This window comes from Salvia splendens, chromosome 21 (genome assembly GCF_004379255.2).
Source record: "Salvia splendens isolate huo1 chromosome 21, SspV2, whole genome shotgun sequence".
Classification (NCBI taxonomy): Eukaryota; Viridiplantae; Streptophyta; class Magnoliopsida; order Lamiales; family Lamiaceae; genus Salvia; species Salvia splendens.
Window position 1 is genome coordinate 24,341,509 of NC_056052.1, and position 22,799 is coordinate 24,364,307.

Here is a 22,799-nt window from a genome sequence, read left to right on the forward strand (position 1 = left end):
AATTTCAAGGTAGGAGGCGCAGACATATCATAATTCATAACTAGTGTCTAGTTGCCTCAGTTTTATGAGTATAGGAATTAGGAATTACCTAAGACATTTGCTATTTGCTAATTTAATTTCGTGCTTGTGCCGTCAAATTTAACTGTTTTCCTCTTTTGTGATTTTTAATGAACATAGATTTGTAGTATGTTCTTTGAATACTATATTTAGTATTCATTTTTATTATTCCTTACCCACTTCGAAGTTCGAACTGTATACAAACATTTTGCTTGCTCTTTATCACTGAATTAGATATATAAAAAAACATTTATTCTGTTGACTATAATTAATCAAAGACGGAGTATTATACACTCGTCCTCAACAAATAATACTACTAAAAGTGCCTTATTTTTAAGAGTATGGAGTGATTCAAGGTACTGTTAATTGTTTTTCTAAGCTAATAGTAATTGATATAAGGATTAATTTCTATAATTTGAATTTAATAGTAACACTTTTCATTTTCAAATTTTCATTTAGTTTTATTTTATTGGAATATACTGTAAGTATTTTACTATAAATACAGTATCTTTACAATGTTTTCAGTTTTTACAATCAAAATGAATTTTTACCTTAATTAATCTACCCTATATTATAAAAATAATTGAAAACTTTAATAAATTGGAGGATGATTAAATAATCAAACTACGTTCAAATTCATAACATAATTATCTAATCGAGTAATTAAATAAGTCAAGTTATATATCACAAATCTAATCATTTAAATAAGGAGTATTTACTTAAATTAAAAATTATTTTATTAATAGTATTAACGCTTACATCGCATATATCGAACTGTAAAAACAGAGTAAATTTAGCAACGAGTTGAAAACTCAGTCACAAAACTATCATATAGCAATCGAATTATCATAGTGCGTGGGGACCACAAAGAGACCGTTTTTCCGACCGACGGCGATCCCCTCGCCCTCCGCCATATCCACGCTCATTCCCTCCGGCATCTTCCATTCAAAGTGATAGAGAAGCTGCGCCAGCGTCAGCTCCACCGTCGCCAGCCCGAACCCCATCCCCGGGCAGGCTCTTCGCCCTCCCCCAAAAGGAATATACTGCAAGTCACTGCCCGCAAAATCCGCGGAACTCCCCTCAAACCGCTCGGGCCAGAATATCTCGGGCCGGTCCCAGTATTTTGGATCCCGGGCCATGGCCCATGCGTTGACCATCACTTTAGCTTTGATCGGGATTGTTTTGCATTCTTCTCTGCACGCTCTCGGAAGCAACGGAATCGGCGGGTGCAGCCTCAGAGTCTCTTTGATCACCAGTTTGTATCTCAGCGCCTCCGCGTCGCCCTCTTCCTCGCTCGTTTTTCCCTTCACGGCCGCTCTGATCTCCGGCTGCGTCTTCTCCATCACTACAGGTTTCCTCATCAGCTCCGCCATCGCCCAGTCAATGGTTCGTTGACGTTGTCTCAGTTCCAGCAGAAATCATATCCTGCATATATATATTTGTCAGAAATATATACGAGCAAACTCTTGCTATTATAACTGATTAAAAAAAAGTAATGGCCTTACGAAAATGATAGCTTTGATGTTGTGATTCGTTATTGGAAACTGAAGCTCTCTGTTTTCCTGCATCCTGATCAAAACATCGACTATATCCTCCCCGCCGAACTCGCCTCTCTTTTTCGAGCGGTGCTCCTCCACGATCACATCCAGAATCCTGTCAAGCCGCCGCCGCATCCTCAGCAACCTAGACCTATTCCAGCAGAGAACACTCAGCAGCTTCGACGACGGAAACAAGTCCGCAAGCTCAAGCCCTCCGGTCATCGTCAATGCCTCCCTCATCATCTTAATCAGCGTGTCGCGGCCCTTCACCACCTTCCCGAACGCCGCCCGGCACGTGGTGGCGCTCGTGGCGGAGAAAACCGCCGCCGTGAGGTCGACGGGACCTCCTGCGGAGAGGCGGACGGTGTCTACGAGGCGGTCGACCTCGTGACGGCGGAGGAAGCCGAAGGAGCGGACGTTGCGGGCGCTGAGGAGCTCGAGGACGCAGATCCTGCGCATCTGGCGCCAGTGCTCGCCGTAGGGGCTGAAGGCGAGGTCGGCGCAGTCGTACCCCGTGATCTTGGTGCCGATGCTGTCTGGGTGGTCGGCGCAGGAGGGATCCTGCGATTTGAGGACCTCGCGCGCCGCCGCAGGGGAGGAGATGATGACGGCGGGGACTTGGCCGAGGCGGAGGTGGAGGATGGGGCCGTATTTTTTGGATAGGGCGGTGAGAGCGTGGTGGGGTAGTTTGCCGATGAGATGGTGGAGGTGGCCGATCAGGGGCAGCCGCGGCGGGCTCGGGGGGAGCTGGTGGTGGTGGTGGTGTGGTTTTTGTCTACGTGACTTGATTATGAGTAAGAAAATGACAGGTGTCAGGAGGAGGAGGACGGCGGTAGTCAAACTAAAGGTTGACTGGAATTCCATGGAGAGAGAGAGAGCGAGAAGGTTTATGAAAAGTGGGATTGAATTCCTTGAATATTAGTGTTGTTTGTTTGATTTAAAGTAGGCAAAGCAATACCTGTATTTATAGTTAGCCATTTTGATGAATAATGATGTGATTAAATTCCGATTAAATTCCGATCCTTGTCACACAAAACTAGGGGTTGAAATTGGATCCATAGGTTTCAAGCAGGGACGGAACTAGACTTTCAAATAAGCCGGTGCCGAAATTTAAAAAAATAAAAATAAAAATAAAAATAATTATTATTATAATAAAATATTCAACTCAAATAAAATGTCTTTACAATTTTTTTACGAGACTCTAGATGATAACTTTTTCGACGTGTCGCCATTTCTTGAAACCGTCGAAGGATGTCCTCATTTTCAATTTTGTTAAAAATTTCCCTCTCGGTATATACAACTAAGATATCATTCATCCAACCGTCAATCAAGAATCAAACCTTTGATTTTCTGGAAAATACATGTTGTAATTTGCTGTCTCTGTTCGACAGTCCGACTCCAAAGCTATGTTATAATTCGCTGCCTCTGTTCTGGTTTTAGAAGGAGAAGAGCCGCTATTGAAATTTTAGATTTGGGCTTCAATTAGGGCTGTATTATTTTTTTCATTATCAAATAATATTACATACCAATAAAATATAAAGGTCCAACTTAAAGTCCAATAAAATAAAATTAGGGACCTTCTTCTTCTTCTTCTTCTTCTTCTTCTTCTTCTTCTTCTTCTTCTTCTTCTTCTTCTTCTTCTCCTTCTGGGTCCGGTTCCGGCCAAGCCCCCGCTGGAGCGGTGGCTTAGCCGCCGGTGTCTCCGTCCCTGGTTTCAAGATTACGGTTCATGCTTAGCCATTTCCTCACTACAAAACAATTGGACTATAGTCCATGAAAATTTAATACTATTATCAGTTTTAAGTAAATATTATCTCCTCTTATTTATTTTCTCTTTAAACAATATTATAAGTAAATATTATCTTTTCTTATTTATTTTCTCTTTAAACAAGTATATGAATGATTGAACACAACCGCATGTGATAATATGTTCGAAAACTTTAATAATAGTCCACAATCCACATCTTATCCTATCAACGAATCGCCCTATCTAGCAAACACCGTCTTACTGAATAACATAGTCATCATAATTGATATTTTTCTTTAGTCGATAGTTTAGGTGTGAATATATATGATTTTTCCAAAAAAAAAGTTAGCTAACATATAGTACTTATATTTATGTCAAATTAATTATACAAGTTAAGATGATGTTATTTTAATGTGTATTAGAAATTAAAACATGAGGAGCATCTTATTTCTGTCTATTGTATGAAGGTCCATATATATTAACGCAATTGACCGCTTGTATGACTATACTATACTATACTATACTTTTAAAGTCAATTCACAAAGGCCAAACCCTTCCACAAGTAATGACTTACGTGATTATTCGGAAGCTGCTTAGGCGGCTAAATCAACTTGAAACTTTATCATCTTTTGAAATCAACTATATGAATGATTCAATAAAATAGAAAATATAATGAGGAGTTTTTTTCTTATATAAAACAAAAGGATACTCCACTAAAAAAGACTTAGAAATTTAAGAAGCAATTAGTCAAAGTGAGCTACAAATTTGGCAAAATTGTTGAATTCCAACCACTAATTATACATCAAATAATCTTCAATGAAACTGCGTAATGTGTTGTAATACTATCCAATCAACTGAACTAATCATATTGTATTTTACTAAATGCCACAGAAATTTATCGTGTCGATATATAATTCCATTAAAAAATATGGCAAGATAAATGTTATGGGAGGGTTGGCTATATTATCTCTATTGAAAATTTGGTTTATGTTCCTCCTTTTGAATGATTTTCTTGTTTAATTATGTGGGATAAGATTGTTTCAAGTAGACCTAGTGATATGTTTATGTTCTCAGCATCTAATATCTTTTCATTAGCTGAAAGGATTAGTTTTGCAAAAGATGCAAAACATCTACACTATGGTCTGTTTGTTTTTTGTTACTCAAACTGTTCGCTCTATTTTAAATCAGTTTCCTTGTTTGCTTTCACTCGTATAAATTTAGTGAGCGTTTGGTAAGGAAGATAAATAAATAAAACATGATAACAATACATATTTTATGTCATTTTTTATCATATAACACCAAGATAGATGAGTTTATATGATAGTCAATCTAGTATTTATTAAACAATTTCGATACTTCAAAAGGACATGCACGGGGCGGAGCCACAAAGTTGCTGGCGTGGATGCGACAATGGCTCGAAAGACCAAAGTTAATACAATACTATAATTTTTCGATACTCGTTGGTCGTAGATGGGTCGGCTGACCTATGCGACCCCACCTCCATCCATTCTTGAATTCATATCCACCCAAACAAACTTATTGTTGATGGTTTTGCGAATTTCTGATGGTGATGAATGCAGGAAAATGCAGAGTACGACACAGAGAATTTACGTGGTTCGATTTACTGAAGTAAATCTACGTCCACGGGAAGAAGGGAGGGCAAGATTGTATTGCTTGATCTGGGATTACAGCTTACAACACAGACTTGCTATATGGTATTTTATCTCTAGAGAGCTTAACCTTTTTCTATCTGATCTAAGTTCTATTTATACATTGAACTAAGATCGTGGCTTGCATCACCACTAATGATGGTTGTGGATGTCGTGGAGGTCATGGAGGTCCTGCATGTAGCGTAGGTCATGGCCTACGATCGTGGCCTGAGCTGACACCACGTGGTAGTGGGTGTGTTGGAAGTTGTGGAAATCCTGTATGGGTCCACTAACTCCTTGTTCGGTCGAATACTGAGACCGAACTGCTTTGGTTGCCGATCTGAGAGTAAAGCTTGATGCCGACCTGAGAGCAGAGCTTGATGTTCGGTCGAATACTGAGACCGAACTGCTTTGGTTGCCGATCTGAGAGTAGAGCTTGATGCCGACCTGAGAGCAGAGCTTGATGTTCGGTCGAATACTGAGACCGAACTGCTTTGGTTGCCGGTCTGAGAGTAGAGCTTGATGCCGACCTGAGAGCAGAGCTTGATTGGTTGGCTTTTACCGAGCTGTAGGCTGAGGCCGAACTCTTTGGTAATGCCGAACTCATACTCTTCCTTGGGCTTTGGGCTGATGGGCCGTCATTGCTGTTGGGCTTGTTTAGTACGCACCCCATCACTACCCCCCCCGAAGGGCGAAGTGAATCACTTCGGCGAAGTGAGTCACTTCGGCATTCTGGATAAAGGCAAGGGGGGGCTGATGTCAGGGGACGTGCCTTGCACGTGACTGCATTAAATGCGACAGTAAAATCCGGCCGTTGAATCCTGAAAAGGTGGGATTCGAAACGGTGCGACGATTTTGAAATCTTCGCTGAATCTGATAAATACCTCCTTTCTTCATCATTGAAGCATTTTTGCGACTGCTTCTTCTGCACTCTCTCTTTTTTGCGAAAATTCTCTCTCCGCTTTCAAGAATTTCTTCAGAATTTCTTCAGATTTTGCAAAGAGTAAGAACCATGTCTTCTTCTTCTTCTTCTGAGTTAGGTAGCGGTAGGAAAGGCGGTAAGGGGTCTTCTGGCCGGAAAGAGTCCGGGGAGAAGACCATAGAGTATTTCCATAGTATTTTGAGTAAGGATACTGTGATATCCCTACCCGAAAAATACTTTTTTCCTGGGGGGAAGGCGGTGGTACCTGACGGTGATCATAGGGCTGACTCCCCGCCGGAGGGTTACGCCACCGTGTACGAGGCCTGCTTAGAATGCGGGCTTCGTTTCCCCCTCCCTTCTGCCTTTATAGATTTACTAGATTTTTTCAGCTTCCTTTAGGCCAGGTGACTCCGAACTCTTGGAGGCACTTGTCGGCCTTCGCTGCCGAACTCCGTAAGTTAGGAAGGGATTTGTCTTTGAAGGCGATCCTTAAATTCTTTCAATTTAAGAGGAAGGGGTCTTGGTTTTACTTGATCCCTGTACAGCCCTTTAGGGCCTTTTGTAAAACGAAGTGGCCGAAGTGGCAAAACCGCTTCTTCTACTATGATAGGACCGCGGCTCCTAGTTTTCCCTGGAGAGGGCCGAAGTCCGTTATCCGTCATCCTCGGCCTGAACCGTTGGACGAGCTCGATGGCGAGCTCAACAAGATTCCCATAGTTAGGAAACAATACACGGAGTCTGAGCTCGTCAAGGGCGACGTCGTGTTCGACATCTCGTCTTCGGACGAAGAGGCCGAGGGTGAGGATTTCTCTTTATCTTTATGCTCTACTGCTTTAACGAAGAAAATCTGACTTTGCTTTCTTGCTTTTTGGCAGTGTACATGCTGAATAAGGCTATCCGAAAGTCCTCCGAGCTTGTGGAGCCGGAGAGGCAGAGAGCCCCTCGCTCGGCGTCTGAAGCCGAGAAGAATCCGAAGAGGCAAAAAACCTCTTCTTCGGATCCGAAAGAGCCGGAGCCGTGTTCGGCTAAAGGGAAGGGGAAATTTCATGAGTCCCCAAGAGTGCCGGGGAAAGACCTGGTCATCTCCGAGGTGGTTGCAGACATCCCGGAACACGTCCCTGAGCCTTTTCAATGGCCGACGAATTTTGTGGAGGTAAGCTTTCTGACTTGGCTTCTTTTCCACATTTTTTGATGGCCATTCTGTTGAGTTTTTTCCTTGTTCATCTTCAGAGAGCCAAGCTCGTCTCCGTGGAGCTCTCCAAAGCATCCCACGACTACGAGGAGATGCAGAAGAAGTTGCATCTGGCTCGTAGTCTGGCCGAACAGGCTGAGGCCAAATTTGAGAGGGCCCGAGCTGCTAGGATCTCGGCTCAGGATGAAGCCCGGTCAGCCAAAAACCAGCTCATCATCCTGCAAGAGCAGACGAAGCACCGGGAGGCTCAGAAGGAGGCTGCCGCCGTGGCTGCCCAGGGGGAGGCTCTCCGTGTTTACACGGAGAAACTCTTTTTGAGCAGCCAGTTCTCGGCCTTTGTCGGTAGTCTGGTAAGGCTAATTACCGATAAGGGCGAGCAGGGGGCCGACGTCGTGCTGCCTCTGTACAGCCGAGAGATAGCAGCTCGGCTTCAGAATCTGCCGCTCCTTGAGGAGCTCGCTTCATCCTCGGTCCTGCTTTCTGCAGACCGAGTCCGGAGTTGTCGAGCTGATCGGGACGAGAACCTGGAGGCTATCTTTGCCTCCGTGGGACCCGTTTCACCCGCTTCGACTTACAACGGAGAGGGTGAGGCCGAGCCGCTGGAGGAGGAGGCCGAAGTCGAGCGGGCCGGGCATCCGGAGAAGGAAGCCGATCAGGAGGCGGAGGCGAGGCCGGCAGGATGCGAGGCCGAGGTTGAGGTAGCTCAAGAGAAAGAAGCTGAAACAGACCGAGGAGCCGGAGACGAAGCTGGCGGAGTATGATTTCGTCTCCCTTCTCTTAGTCTAGTTTCTTCCTTGTAAAATGGCCTTGAAGCCCTCCTAGTGTAAAAAAAATTTTCCTTGTGAATGAAAAATTCTCTACACTTGTCTTCGTATAGCTTTTCGTACTCGCCTTTATTCCTGTTGTATTTTACTATCTGCTCGGTACAGCTGCCGAACTGACATAGCTGCTTTGTACTCAAGGAGATGGAGATACTTCACTGGAAACGGCTGTACTCTTCGGCTTTAGACGAAGCTGAGAAAAGAGCTATAGCCGATCAGACGAAGAATGACGAGCTTCTGGCTCGTTTAGTGAAGCTGGAGGCCGATAATAAGGACTTAGAGTCCGATAAGAATGATCTGGAGGCCGAGCTGAATACGACCATTGCTGAGAGGACTGCGTACGAGGATTACATCCGTGTGCGCGGGGGAATGACCATATCAGACGTTCAGAGTCGAGTTGACGAACTGTGGGAGGAATATCATGTACTCCGGAGGAACAATGCGCTGGAGAGCTCGGCTTGCCAACAAGTCGTGAAATCATTGCGGCGCTGGGCTTCTCGGTACGACATAGTTCTTTCCCGGCGTCCCTCAATTGAGAGATTCCTCAGGCATTTCCCGCCAACAGATGCTAGTACTCCAGCTCAAACCTCTGATTCACTTGCTCAAAACCCTACTCCAAGTCAGCAACGAACTCAGGGACAACCGGAGACGTCAAGTCGAGGACGGACTGAAGTTCGCAGAGGAGCTGTGGTTATGAGTGAGCAAGATCGGCAAATGCTTCGTGAAGAGACTCTTCGCCGCCGAGGTGCTAGGGCTTCCCGGGCTCAGAGAAGAGGTGGCAGGTCGATTAGAGCATCTCGTCGACCTGCTTATTCTGCGGCTGCCTGGAACGCCCGAACTCAGCTTCACGAGGATTTTGTGAATAGATGGCTCAACTTTAGCAACCCTGGACAGTAGAATAGTCCTTTGTAATAGCGTAACGCCATCTCGTAGGGTAGCGGAGTTGTGTGCCGAACAAGATTTGAAAAATGAAATTTTGTTTTCGCTTCTAACACTGTATTTACAGCTTAGCGAAAAAATTTCATCGTACTTGTCCTCGGTCTTATGAAGTAAACTTCTTTGACCGGACTTGGTCCTTGGTCTGATGAAATAAACATCTTTGACCGGACTCGTCTTTGGTCTGATGAAATAAACATCTTTGACCGGACTCGTCTTTGGTCTGATGAAATAAACATCTTTGACCGGACTCGTCTTTGGTCTGATGAAATAAACATCTTTGACCGGACTCGTCTTTGGTCTGATGAAATAAACATCTTTGACCGGACTCGTCTTTGGTCTGATGAAATAAACATCTTTGACCGGACTCGTCTTTGGTCTGATGAAATAAACATCTTTGACCGGACTTGGTTTGTGTTCTAATTTGGCGATTTTTGTCGCCGGGATCGAACTTTCCCTTGTCCTAATTCGGCGAGTTTTATCGCGTGGATCGGACTTTCCCAGTTAACCGAAGTGGTCTTATGCAGTAAACCTCTTTGACTAGACATGGTCGTCCTCGGTCTTATGAGGTAAACTTCTTTGACCGAACTTGGTCGTCCTAATTCGGCGAGGTTTATCGCGTGGATCGGACTTTCCCTTATTGCAGTTCGTTTCAGACGAAGTGCTTATTTCTTAAGCCGAATTGTGGTCTTGTATCTTCCTGAGAAGCTTGGACTCACAATCGTTGGCTTATTGCAGTTCGTTTCAGACGAACTGCTTGTTTAAGCTGAATTGTGGTCTTGTATCCTCTTTAGAAGCTTTGACTTCACAATCGTTGGCTTATTGCAGTTCGTTTCAGACGAACTGCTTGTTTAAGCTGAATTGTGGTCTTGTATCCTCTTTAGAAGCTTTGACTTCACAATCGTTGGCTTATTGCAGTTCGTTTCAGACGAACTGCTTGTTTAAGCTGAATTGTGGTCTTGTATCCTCTTTAGAAGCTTTGACTCACAATCGTTGGCTTGTATATGTTCTAAGAAGGGGATCAGCCTTCGAAGAACAAGATACCTCAGTAACATTTGTAAGAGACGACACGCACAGAGACAGACAAAACACACAGACAAAACGCACAGAGACAAACAAAGACCAAGCAAACCAAAGAAAGCACATTGACCGAACAGGACTCAAGACTGACTGGACTGTCTCTTACAAATGGAACTTTTTGAGGTTGGAAACGTACCATGTTCGGGGTACTTGTGCTCCTGACACGTGAGTCAATTTGTAAGACCCTTTGCCGAGGACTTCTGACACCCGATATGGACCTTCCCATGTGGGTTCGAGTTCGCCCAGCTTTTCTGCTCGGCTTACTTCGTTGTTTCTCAAGACGAGATCTCCCACTTGAAATTGCAGCTTTTTCACCCTTTGGTTATAATACCGGGCTACTTGCTCCTTGTACTTGGCTGCTTTTATGTAGGCCAATTCTCTTCTTTCTTCGGCAAGATCTAGTTCGGCTCTCAGTCCGTCACCATTCATTTCTGAGGAGAAATTGAGTTCGGGGACTGGGTATGCCGATCTAAACCGGAATCACGGCTTCAGTGCCGTACACCACCGAATTCGGCTCCGGTGTGACTTCGGTCATTTCGCCTGCCTCTGACTCCGGCTGCTGTGATTGCTATGCTTGATGGTGCCGAGCTGATTGCTCGGCACTTTTAAGCGCAATCTGCAAACTCTTGCTCTTTTTTGATCACCTCGGATGACCGCTATCCCTCATTTGGTGGGGAAGGTGTTCGGCGAGGAAGCCTCTGATCGCTATGATCGGGCTTCTTTTCGTCTCCTCTAGATGAGCTGTCTAAAGACCGTTTTCGACGGTCTGCCTCATCGGCTCGGGAGAACTGGTCCGCAATGTCCCACATCTCTTGAGCTGTTTGCGGACTGCATTCCACGAGCTTTCTGTAGAGAGCTCCGGGCAGGATTCCATTTTGGAATGCCGAAATGACAAGTAGATCATTGAGATTATCTACTTGTAGGCATTCCTTATGGAATCTCGTCAGGAAGTCGCTGATCTTTTCGTCGCGACCTTGACGTATAGAAAGCAGCTGAGCCGAAGTAATCCGGGCTTCTGCTTTCTGAAAGAACCTCCTGTGGAAAGCATCCATTAGATCTCGGTAGGATCTAATGCTGCCTTGAGGAAGGCTGTCGAACCACCTTCTGGCGTTCCCGATGAGCAGCTCGAGGAACAGCTTGCACATATGGACCTCATTGAGACCCTGGTTCGCCATATTATACTGATAGCGTCCCAGGAAGTCATGAGGATCCACCAACCCGTCATAAGTCATTGACGGAGTTCGGTAGTTCTGTGGCAAGGAAGTTCGGGTGATATCGTCCGAGAACGGAGTCTTCAATGCTCCGTACATGGCGAACCCGACATCTCTTCGGTATGGAGGAGATGGAGATCTCCTGTGATTCCGGTACCGAGGAGGAACAGGAACATGTCGGGGTTGAGGATTCTTCCTCCTGGAAGACACGGCACTACTGCGGTAGTGACTTTCATGTCTGGATGAGGAAGGAGAATCCACCGTTTTCGTCTTCGGCTGTTGGCTCTTTTGCAGGAAGGCTAAGAACTCATCCTGCTTCTCAGCCAAGAACAGCTTGACAGCCTCATTCAAATCAGGCTGCTGGGAAGACTCGGTGTGTGGACCTTTTGAGCGGCTTGTTCCTTCATCGTGAAAACTGGAAGTAGATGTCTCCCGAGGCTGTTTTCCGGATCTGCGGGCTGGACTAGCTTCCTCATGGTTTTCACGAACGGTATTACGGGTAGTGTGTGATCTGGTATGCATTTTTTTGGGGTGGAAAAAGGGTCAAAAATTCGCTTTATCACAAATTTGGTTCTCTGTTTCCCACAGACGGCGCCAGTGATGGTTTTGCGAATTTCTGATGGTGATGAATGCAGGAAAATGCAGAGTACGACACAGAGAATTTACGTGGTTCGATTTACTGAAGTAAATCTACGTCCACGGGAAGAAGGGAGGGCAAGATTGTATTGCTTGATCTGGGATTACAGCTTACAACACAGACTTGCTATATGGTATTTTATCTCTAGAGAGCTTAACCTTTTTCTATCTGATCTAAGTTCTATTTATACATTGAACTAAGATCGTGGCTTGCATCACCACTAATGATGGTTGTGGATGTCGTGGAGGTCATGGAGGTCCTGCATGTAGCGTAGGTCATGGCCTACGATCGTGGCCTGAGCTGACACCACGTGGTAGTGGGTGTGTTGGAAGTTGTGGAAATCCTGTATGGGTCCACTAACTCCTTGTTCGGTCGAATACTGAGACCGAACTGCTTTGGTTGCCGATCTGAGAGTAGAGCTTGATGCCGACCTGAGAGCAGAGCTTGATGTTCGGTTGAATACTGAGACCGAACTGCTTTGGTTGCCGATCTGAGAGTAGAGCTTGATGCCGACCTGAGAGCAGAGCTTGATGTTCGGTCGAATACTGAGACCGACTGCTTTGGTTGCCGGTCTGAGAGTAGAGCTTGATGCCGACCTGAGAGCAGAGCTTGATTGGTTGGCTTTTACCGAGCTGTAGGCTGAGGCCGAACTCTTTGGTAATGCCGAACTCATACTCTTCCTTGGGCTTTGGGCTGATGGGCCGTCATTGCTGTTGGGCTTGTTTAGTACGCACCCCATCAATTGTCCTTGCCAAATTTATACCTTTTGTTAGACCACGAAGCACCTCCTTTGAATTTTAATCCATAGTAGAAGGTTATTCTAGAATTTTTGTCCACAACTTTACATGGCCCTTGGACAATAATATTTGTCCACTTTTAAGGTTTAATGATCACCATTCCCATATAATTAAGATTACTTATAAAATTTGATATTGAATCAAACAAATGATTAAATTTCAACTTGATAGGCCTTTCGCGATAAAATTCATTAATGAGACGAGCCCAATGAAAGATACCATAACATATTTTTATTTTTTTGGAGAAAAGTATGACTAAGCTATCGACCTATCGTTATAATAGTACCATGATTAATGAGTAAAAATATAACATTACGTTAGTTACATAATAAAGTTTGCGTGATTTTGATGTTTGCTATTAAATTTTTAATAGGACAGCTACAACAACTTCCATGGACAAAACCGACAATTTCAACGTGCAAATATAGAATAAGAAACATGAGATCTTTAAAGTAGTACTATATGGTATTATTTGTGAGTATAATAATTATCTTTTTCTTGTATCCATATCCACTGTAGTTTGTTTAAGAGTAAAGGCCAAAATTGGTCCTGAATATATGTCCATTTTATCATTTTGGTCATAAACTTTATCTTTTGAATTTTTTGGTCCTGGGCATTTCAAATCGGATTACAATTGGTCAACCGTCAACAATTCCGTTAATATTTAACGGTCAACGATTTTAATCACAATTTTGACCAACTTAAACAATTTTTAATTATTTAATCATCAAAATTATTTTTTTAAATAAAATCATAAATTATTTATTAGAAATAATTAAATAATTTTAAAATAATTAAATTATTTATTCCAACTTAAACAATTTTTAAATAACAAAATTATTTATGATTTTATTTTAAAAAATAATTTTGATGATTAAATAATTAAAAATTATTTAAGTTGGTCAAAATTGTGTTTATCATAAAAAATCATAAATTATTTATTACAACTTAAACAATTTTTAAATAATTAAATTATTTATGATTTTATTTAAAAATAATAATTTTGATGATTAAATAATTAAAAATTATTTAAGTTGGTCAAAATTGTGTTTATCATAAAAAATCATAAATTATTTATTACAACTTAAACAAATTTTAAATAATTAAATTATTTATGATTTTATTTAAAAATAATAATTTTGATGATTAAATAATTAAATATTGTTTAAGTTGGTCAAAATTGTGTTTATCATCAAAAAATCATAAATTATTTATTACAACTTAAACAATTTTTAAATAATCAAATTATTTATGATTTTATTTTAAAAAATATTTTTGATGATTAAATAATTAAAAATTGTTTAAGTTGGTCAAAATTGTGATTAAAATCGTTGACCGTTAAATATTAACGGAATTGTTAACGGAGGACCAATTGTGATCCGATTTGAAATGTCCAGGACCAAATAATTCAAAAGATAATATTTATGACAAAAATGATAAAATTGGCATATGTTCAAGACCAATTTTGGTCTTTACTCTTTGTTTAATCAAGTCTTAATCTTGGTGAATAAAAGTGGGAATATATCTTCAATGAAATTATATCTCTTATTGAAATAAATAATTTATTATCTCTCCTCTATTCATTACTATAAAATCCCATATATTGTATTTTGCATTCGTCAATGCAAGATATAACTAAGTCCATCAAATATAAAATGTGTAGATCTATTTTCGCGGAAGTTGTTGTATATTAAGATAAGATAATTATACGTGGAAATCAAATTACTTAATCCAACTTATATTGTCAATCGTCCAAATTTTCATAAATCAAATCACTTAATCCAACTTATATTGTTATTCATCCGAATCCAGCATCAAATTACTTAATCTAACTTGTCTTGTCATTCATCCAAATTCAACACCAAATTACTTAATTCAACTTATGTTGTTAATCACCCAAATTCGATTATGATAATTGTGTCATATTTCTACTCATAAATAAAAGAACGTGTAAACACTGCTGAAATTGGCGCGTGACTCACAATATTCTTTCTATCACACAAATTAGGTGATTTCGTACAACTAAAGAGCGTGCAATACGCACTTGACCTTTTCTTAAATGGTTTGGATTAGTTTTTAAATAATAATTTTTGATAAATTTAAAATATGGATATGTTTCGAAAATTGAATAAATTAATTTTTTTTTGCTCAAATTATTGTTTCATCAAGCAAGCGAGAGAAATTCAATATGCATAAAGAAGAAGGGAAGAAACCCTAGTGGTAAAATCAAAGTTTTGTTTTGGAAGAAGAGAGAAATTCAGATATCAATTTCACCTGATCACAACTTCTCATCTCGAGATTCGGCTTTAATTTGAGGAAAAAGGTCAGTGATTTTCCAGTTTTAGGGTTTCATGTTGTTTGCTTTAAAATGTTAAATTGATCAATATGGAGTTGTAACTTTTGGGGGTTTTAACAAATTTTGACTCTTTATTACGTTTTGGATCTATATTGTTGATTATTTTGTTTGATTGTTCATTTTTGTTCATATTGTGGCAAGTCTAACAAGTTTCTGTTTATTTCCTACTTTTTCTGCAATAAGTTCAGTTTTAAGTATTGAATTCTTGTATAGTTTTTTAACAAAATGTTGAAAGTTGTTATTTATTTACTGCTTTTGTCCTGGAAATCAAGATCACAAAAAAAATTCATTTTACTGGCCAACCCTTTCCGATCAGCTTGATTTTAAGCAGAAACGAAAAATCGTGAGCAAACATCAAAGATTTCTCTTGAAAAATCTGGTGTTTGACTTGTCATTGTCAATAGATGTTGAAAACTACATTTGAATATAAATCTGGCAATGAATTGAACATCTGCTTTTGATGTGATTGAATATCTGGTAGCAGAATGCTATATTAATATTTCTGCTTCCAATTTTCATTTTTTTTATTCTGGATATATGAAACTTGAACATTGTATGATCAAAGTCCAGTTTTACTTGACATCTAAAACATGCTGTCAGTTTTGCATTTTGATTCTCCAATTTTATATGCTGTTAATTGTATTCTTCCGTTTTGTTGTTATCTCAGGCTCCGCTATTTGGTGTACTGATAATGAAATTCAAGAAAGGGGAAAAGGTGGAGGTTTTGAACCACAAAGAGATTCCAGTTTCATGGCATGTTGCTGAGATTTTATCTGGCTTTGGATATGCGTATCTTGTGAAGTATGATTCTTGTCCGGGTATGTCAAGTGAGCACAAAGTGGAGACAGTTTCAAAGGCTTGTGTTAGACCATGCCAGCCTTTGATGCAAGGTGTAGAGGATCACGTAGCTGGAGACGTTGTCGAGATATTTCACGAATATGCCTGGAAGGCTGCTGCTATCTTGAATGTAGTGCAAGGAAAAAGAGAAACTAAATGTAGGAAGATTTCCATCCGAGCAACTGCAGTCCAGAAACGGTATAAAGTAAGGCTGCTTGGATGCTCCATCGAATCTATTGTTGATGGATCAAACATTAGGATGAAGCAGACATGGCAAGATGGCAAGTGGATTATTTGTGAAAAGGTAGTTTCTGTTTTTCTATAGCAATGGTGTCATTTACATCTCACCTTTATTGTTGTTGGCATGCTACCTTTTTTAACCCTCTCCCTTTGTCTAGGGCACGGCAAGTAGCATATCATTAAATTTCTTGAGATTTAAAGACACTGATTTTGGAGATATATTCAACTATACAACACACTCCTATTCAATTAGTTCCTAGTTTTCTACCTCTGATCTCCTTGTTTCTGTTAATTGCAGAGTTCTCAAGGAGTTGGGGATATTACAGCTAGCAAGCCATCAACTTCGATTTTTCATAAGAATGTGAACTTCAAGATCACTCTACCTAAGGCAAGGGCTTCTCAGAAGAATTGCTTCAATGATTTGGATGAAACTCGATTTATGGAATTCCATCATGATTCAAGGTTCCTAAATAGGTTGTCCCCTTGTGGATCTACTACCAATGAATTGCACTACGGGCCTTCCCATAAGTTACAAGCAATTGAGAAAGACGGGAGGAAACAAAGACTGGATGCTGCTGCTGCTCCAGATCGAAAGGCAGGTTCTGTTTCTTACCCAAGAAAGATTTTGGGTGAAAAAAACATCCATGCTTCCCTCAAAATTATACCGAGTGCATCCAATCAAAAGGCGAGGGTGGACATAAATGACGTTCCTGGAATCCGACAAATGCGATTGAATAGTTCAAACAGTGACAATGCCTGCTCTGTTGGTAGTTGTAGTGGTGGTACTGATCGGAGTCCAAACAACATTGATATTCCTTCTATACACCTTGTATCTCGAGAAACAGACGCTGTTGATAGTGATGCTGACTCTGGTCATGCTTCAGAATTTGAGAGGATATGTAATTCTCTTCCTCCCCGAGAGGAAGTAGGAACCAGTATACGTAGATTAGAGTTGCAAGCTTATCGGAGAACTCTGGAAGCTTTGTATGCTTCTGGTCCCTTAAGTTGGGAACAGGAAACAATGTTGACAAATCTCCGGATCATGCTCCATATTTCAAATGACGAACATTTGAAGGAGCTGAAGCACCTAATATCTGCTAACACTACTGTAAGTGTCAGATGATGATAGCTGTGTTTTTTAATTACGACATTATATTGCATCTGGAATTTGCATTTATGTTTCAAACAATATAAGAAGATCTCTTATATTAGCAACTGTAAGTTAATTTTTTGGTAACACATTTGACTTTGTTTATAAGCTGTGTAGATTGTTAGTAAGAAACGCGTATCAAATTCTTTCCTCGGTCCACTACTTTATCTTATAAATAAAACATTGTTGTCCCATTTATTTTTGATTCATTAGCTGTTTTGATACATAGTTGTATATATCAAACAATCCGTTTGATTATACAGATAGATCTGATGAACCAATCTTGTTCAGTTTGTCTACTGAAATTGAGGATATGAAGGAACTGTAACTATTTGCTTCCTTTGTGCTTTCCGATGGCATATGCTTGTTTTTATCGAAAGTTGGGAATTTGTGCTATAAACTGAATAGTGCTCCTTCACATTTGGCAAAGCATAATTTGTGTTTGAAGATGGGTTATTGATCAATCTTCGAATCCCCAGGGCCAAGTTGGAGGCATCATGCTTGATTTGCTTCCATGGCTTAAAGCTGATACGATGGTTTGCAAGACGATGCAATCGTCGTCTACTTTCAAACTGTTGTTCCTCTGGCGCTGGTGCCCAATCCCAGCAGTCAGTCTACATTATTGTTTTATCATAATTCATAACTGTATTTACTCTGCTGAGGATTACTACTTTTTTGGCAGAATCCGAGGTACAAGGTTCACTTTCATGTTCCATGTTGAATTTGGTAGCTTCTTGTCTTTGTTTCATATACTTTTCCTTTTCCTTTTCCTATCATCAGATATGCATTTGGATATCTGAAATGTATATAACGCAAGTTTTGAACTTGTTTTATATTTTGAATCTGATTAATTTTACATTTGGGTGTAAGTTATAACGGAAATTCCAAAACTGGAGATTATCTGTTTTTCCAGAAAATGAATATTTCCCTTAATAGCAAGTAGATAAGAAAGAATATTGCATGAATATAGCAAGTAAATAAGAATATTCCAGTTAAGTAATCTTCTTAAAATTATCAGCAAGTATACTACATGCGGGTGTTGGAAAGTTCAAAATTATGTTTCACTCGCATCTCCAATAACCGGCGTCAGACCGGCGACGCCGATTTTTGGCCGACGCCGGTCTGACGCCGAACCATTGGGCGTCGGCGAAATCGGCGTCGGCTAAATAGGCGTCACAATCGGCGTGCCCACGCCGACGGCGTCCGATTTTATTTTATTTTATTTTTTAATTTTTCGACTGTTTTTAATGGAGAATGGAAGTGGAAATGTGGAGAAGAAGGAGTTGACCGAGAGGGAGAAGAAGGAGTTGACCGAGAATGGAAGGATTTTTTTAAAGGAGTTGGGGCTGATTTTTGTTTTAAAGCAATTGGGCCAATCTTAATTATTTGTTTTGGGCCCAGAAGGGTTGGGCTGATACCCTTTTGAATTAATTAAGAGTATTGATTATAATTATTTCAATTCCGTGGATTTAAAAACGAAATGAAAAAATTTTAATAGTATTATTCAATTTTTCCGTATTTGTCTCGTAAATTAAATTCCGTATGTTGCTACGATTGTAAATTAAATTATATAATTGTTATTAGTGATGTGGATAGGTAGTGTGAAGGCTATGTGAGGGCTATTTGATGTCCAGTTGATGTGGCAAGCTGATGTGACAGGAGAATTGTAGTGCTGATGATGTAGCAGTGTGAAGGCTATTTGAGAGCTATTTGACGTCCTAAGCTATTGGAGATGCTCTTAGGCGACCTAATAAATTGTCCAAGATGACGTTGGTCACATAAATAATAAATAATAAAAATAAATAAATATAATAAAACCAGAGTTGCCCAATGATGAACAAATAGTAGTACCATTTCAAATCTCACGCTATTAATTTATTTTTTAATTGTTAAAATGACATTTTGAACGCTAATCTGTGGAATTGGTATCGAAATTGTGACCCAAAATTAATAGTTTCTGGTTTAATAATTTAAGATTTCAAGCGGTTGTGATATCATTCAAGTGGAAATCCTAGTTCTTGGGTTATAATCATAAATAGTTGTATTAAATTTAGTTACTATGCTTTAGTGAATTGGTATTATACTTTTAATTATATTCATTTAGGTTGGGTTAAAAATTTTAATTTTTTTTATTCTAAATGACAATTAAATACCACCTAAATATTTATATTTAAGTTAATCTTTTATAAACTCACATTCAACTCCCTACCAAACCATTCAAAGTATCAAAACAGCATTTGAAGCACAATGCTAATCTTTAAGTAAGTTGAACTTTAATAAAAAAAAAAGGTTAGAAATAATTAAATTAAAGAGAATAAACACTTTAAAAATAAAATAAACTTAAAATAATAAATCGCCAACCATTGTACTCAACTTACACTAACTTAATTAGATATTTTCAGTGCTTGAAAAATCATTAGAAACAAAACACTAGTACTGTACTACTCCATATTATTGCAAAACCTATCAAGAACCCAAAAGGTACCAACTAAAAAACTAAACAGAATTTTATAAGATAATTGCTTAAAACAGCTGATACCAAGAAGATATACCAAAGTAAAAAAATTGTAGTAGTAACCGACCAGTTTGAACATCCAAGATAAAAAAGTATCAAAACCGGGTCTCTTTAGAGAATTCAGAGATTAAAAAGCAACATTAAACAACCAAAGAGCTCAACTGAAAATGTGAACTACATGCAAATCAAATTGTATTAGAAGATATACTATCTTCCCACAACCAAACAGGATCATATCATTTAATCCTCTTAACACTCCCCAGCCAAAATCAGCAAGAAAACTCTGGACACTATCTGACGATGAACACTTAATCAAATGCATCATCATCATCATCAGGAAGGGGCTGGTTGGCTGCAGCATCAAGCTCAGCCTCATGCCTGCAAAACAAGTTAAGGTTTAATACATCACTATCACCAGGCATATTAAGTGTTAGTGGAAGAGAGAGGTGCAGAAATTTACTGTTTCTGTGCAGCCAAGTCGATCTGGACTTCTGGTGGGGCAAGAGCAGGTGACTCAACAAAGTGCAAGTTAGGATCACTATAATCAAAGGAAGATATTAGCAAAATAACCAAATAGGATTAGCAGAAAGATTTAAAATTTATAGGTAATTACCCAGCAAGCTTCCTAGCCAGATAAAGGAAGGGCTTCTCAAAGTTGTAATTGCTCTTGGCAGATATTTCATAGTACTGCAAGTTCTTCTTCCTGTGGAAGGTAACTTGCTTGGCCTTCACTTGCCTGTTCTTGACATCAACCTTGTTTCCGCAAAGCACGATTGGGATGTTCTCACAGACACTGAAATTTACAGCATTAAACGTTGAAATACGATGCAGACAATGAAACTGATATACTATCAGGACAACAGTCGAGTAAACAATGCATACCGGCAAAGATCACGATGCCATGTTGGGACATTCTTGTAGGTTAACCGAGCAGTTACATCAAACATGATAATGGCACACTGTCCGTGGATGCTGCGCACCAGTTTAAAATTGTTATCATCAACCAACCAAATTTAGTGGGTAAAAATGCACAGGGATAAATCAATAAGACTCATTGGGTGGTGAACGATTATAAGATTTACATACTAGTATCCATCCCTAAGACCACCAAACTTCTCCTGACCAGCAGTGTCCCAGCAATAAAATCTGATCTTTCCGCAGTTAGTAAAAAAATCAAGAGGATGAACTTCCACACCAATTGTAGCTGTTCAAAGAAGTTCTCTTTGTCAATAAAAACATAAGAAGAGGCAAAAGAGGAAAAATGAAAATGAAATGTACTGAGACTATTGACAAAGTTAAGGCTTACGCTCATATTTCTTCTCAAATTCACCAGTCAGATGCCTCTTCACAAATGTTGTTTTCCCTGTCATAGAGTTACAGAGATACACCATTTGATTAGACTGATTCGTATGATCTTTCTTCAACTTATTGAACTAGACATTCGATACATACAAGCTAATATTTGAAGCATCAGACATTAATAGAATTTATTTTCCTACTACAAAACTTAATTTCGAATCACATAAAAAATTTAAAAGGCTAATCATCCTAAGACCTAGACTAAACCCAGACACCATTGTCTGGCTACCATCCTAAGACCTAAATCAAAACGAATAAGAAAACATAAATTTATAAAATAGCAATAAAACAACAGACTTCAGAATAATCCTAAATGTCTAAAAAGTAAATCAATGCTAATTAATCTCACGACACGGAGAAAAAAGGCTCAGGTTCTCCAACAACAGAATCAACGTTTCAAACCATATAATCGAATCCAGATGTAAAGGTAAACACATTAAAACAAAGAGAAAAACCTCTAATTCGAGATTTAAGTCGAATCCAATACCTGTACCACCATCGCCGACAATTACAAGCTTGAAGCTTGGGTAATCCACAGTCTGCTGATTCGGCAACGCCTACAAAATCACAAAATCGGTTTTAAAAAATCACAACATAGCCGAATCGCAGTAATTTAGCAGAAACGCTAAAATCATCTGAACACTAAAGCGAGCTCAAAATCGAAACAAGCTGAGTAGTGACTGCTTACCATTTGATTCTCTGCAGTCCTGGTAAGGTAGACAGAAAACCGAATCGGGGGGAAGAGAGAGAAATTGTTGGGATATATGCGCGCTGCGTTTGTATATATATTCTGGTGCCCTAAAATGTAGCGTAGGTTTTGCGGAGGACTTTTTGAAATGGTGCCGAAATGAGTAGCTTTAAGGTGACGCGATAATCTCAGCCGTCGGATCAAAAGATGAGCTGCATCACGTGCTCGACACGTGTTTCGGTGTGAATTTGTATGGAGGTGAATGTTCTAGAATATGTTTGGGCCTCCTGTATGGGCCTTGACTGTTTAAAAAATGCTTGAATTTGGGCTAAGATCCGGTTAGTACATAAGATTCAATTTTCAATTTCATTTTCATATAATATTCTCATATGTCATGGTCCACAAAATAATCTCATTTATAAATGCACGGATTTTAATGAAAAATTAATAAAGTAAGAAAAATTAGTAGAAAAAGGAGTAAGTAAAGATAGAAAGAAGAAGTGGATAAAATATGAGAGAGAAGGAAAATGGGAACAATATAAGAGAATTAGACATCTCAAAATGGTAAAAATAGACTATTTTTTAGTGGATGGAGGAAGTATTTTTCTTTTTAGTTGGTTCCATAAAAGATGTTAGTTTTTCTTTTTTAAAAAATTTCTTTGACATTAATATATAAAAATATATTTTATTTCTCCATTAACTATAAAATTACATCTCATAAAATCTTGTATCATAAGCCAAGTGTGATATCTACCTTGTGACGGAGGGAATACTCTATTACAATCGTATTCATTTCGATAGTATAATTGGGTAATTTCATTTTAAAATTTATTACTATTTATTTTTCATTAATTATTTTTATTTTTTCTATATTTAATTTATTATATACTATCTGTTTTTAATTTTCATTTCTAAAATAAATGTCTCGCTTATTATGGATGAGGAAAATAGTATGTAAATCCAATTTAAATAATTTTTTTTCATAATGAATTTTTAAAAACTGACTTTAATTTACAACCACCAATCTCTGAACTCGTGAATTTAGTTGTGAATAATAGGATTTGTAA

The 22,799-nt window shown here is 39.3% G+C and overlaps 2 protein-coding genes and 1 pseudogene across 3 annotated transcripts; 1 reads left to right on the forward strand and 2 right to left on the reverse strand.

Annotated features, from left to right (window-relative positions):
• Positions 1-776: 776 nt before the first annotated feature.
• Positions 777-2,511, reverse strand: LOC121784615 (annotated as a pseudogene).
• Positions 2,512-14,751: 12,240 nt separating this feature from the next.
• LOC121783409 lies at positions 14,752-18,032 on the forward strand. Of its 2 annotated transcripts, none has more exons than XM_042181471.1 (4): positions 14,752-14,910; positions 15,611-16,084; positions 16,319-17,128; positions 17,650-18,032. In XM_042181471.1, exons 2-4 carry the CDS (start codon positions 15,635-15,637, stop codon positions 17,968-17,970), a joined length of 1,581 nt encoding a protein of 526 aa, XP_042037405.1. In that variant the 5' UTR covers positions 14,752-14,910; positions 15,611-15,634; the 3' UTR covers positions 17,971-18,032. The 2 variants fall into 2 exon arrangements, with proteins under 2 accessions (XP_042037405.1, XP_042037406.1); XM_042181472.1 differs by lacking the exon at positions 17,650-18,032 and adding an exon at positions 17,434-17,628.
• Positions 18,033-19,719: 1,687 nt separating this feature from the next.
• Positions 19,720-21,871, reverse strand: LOC121783453 (GTP-binding nuclear protein Ran1B). The gene is made up of 8 exons (XM_042181524.1): positions 21,733-21,871; positions 21,532-21,601; positions 20,992-21,048; positions 20,772-20,889; positions 20,568-20,657; positions 20,299-20,478; positions 20,146-20,223; positions 19,720-20,063 (listed from the first exon to the last, which is right to left on the reverse strand). The coding sequence occupies exons 1-8, from the start codon at positions 21,733-21,735 to the stop codon at positions 19,994-19,996; spliced, it is 666 nt and encodes a 221-aa protein (XP_042037458.1). The 5' UTR covers positions 21,736-21,871; the 3' UTR covers positions 19,720-19,993.
• Positions 21,872-22,799: the final 928 nt, after the last annotated feature.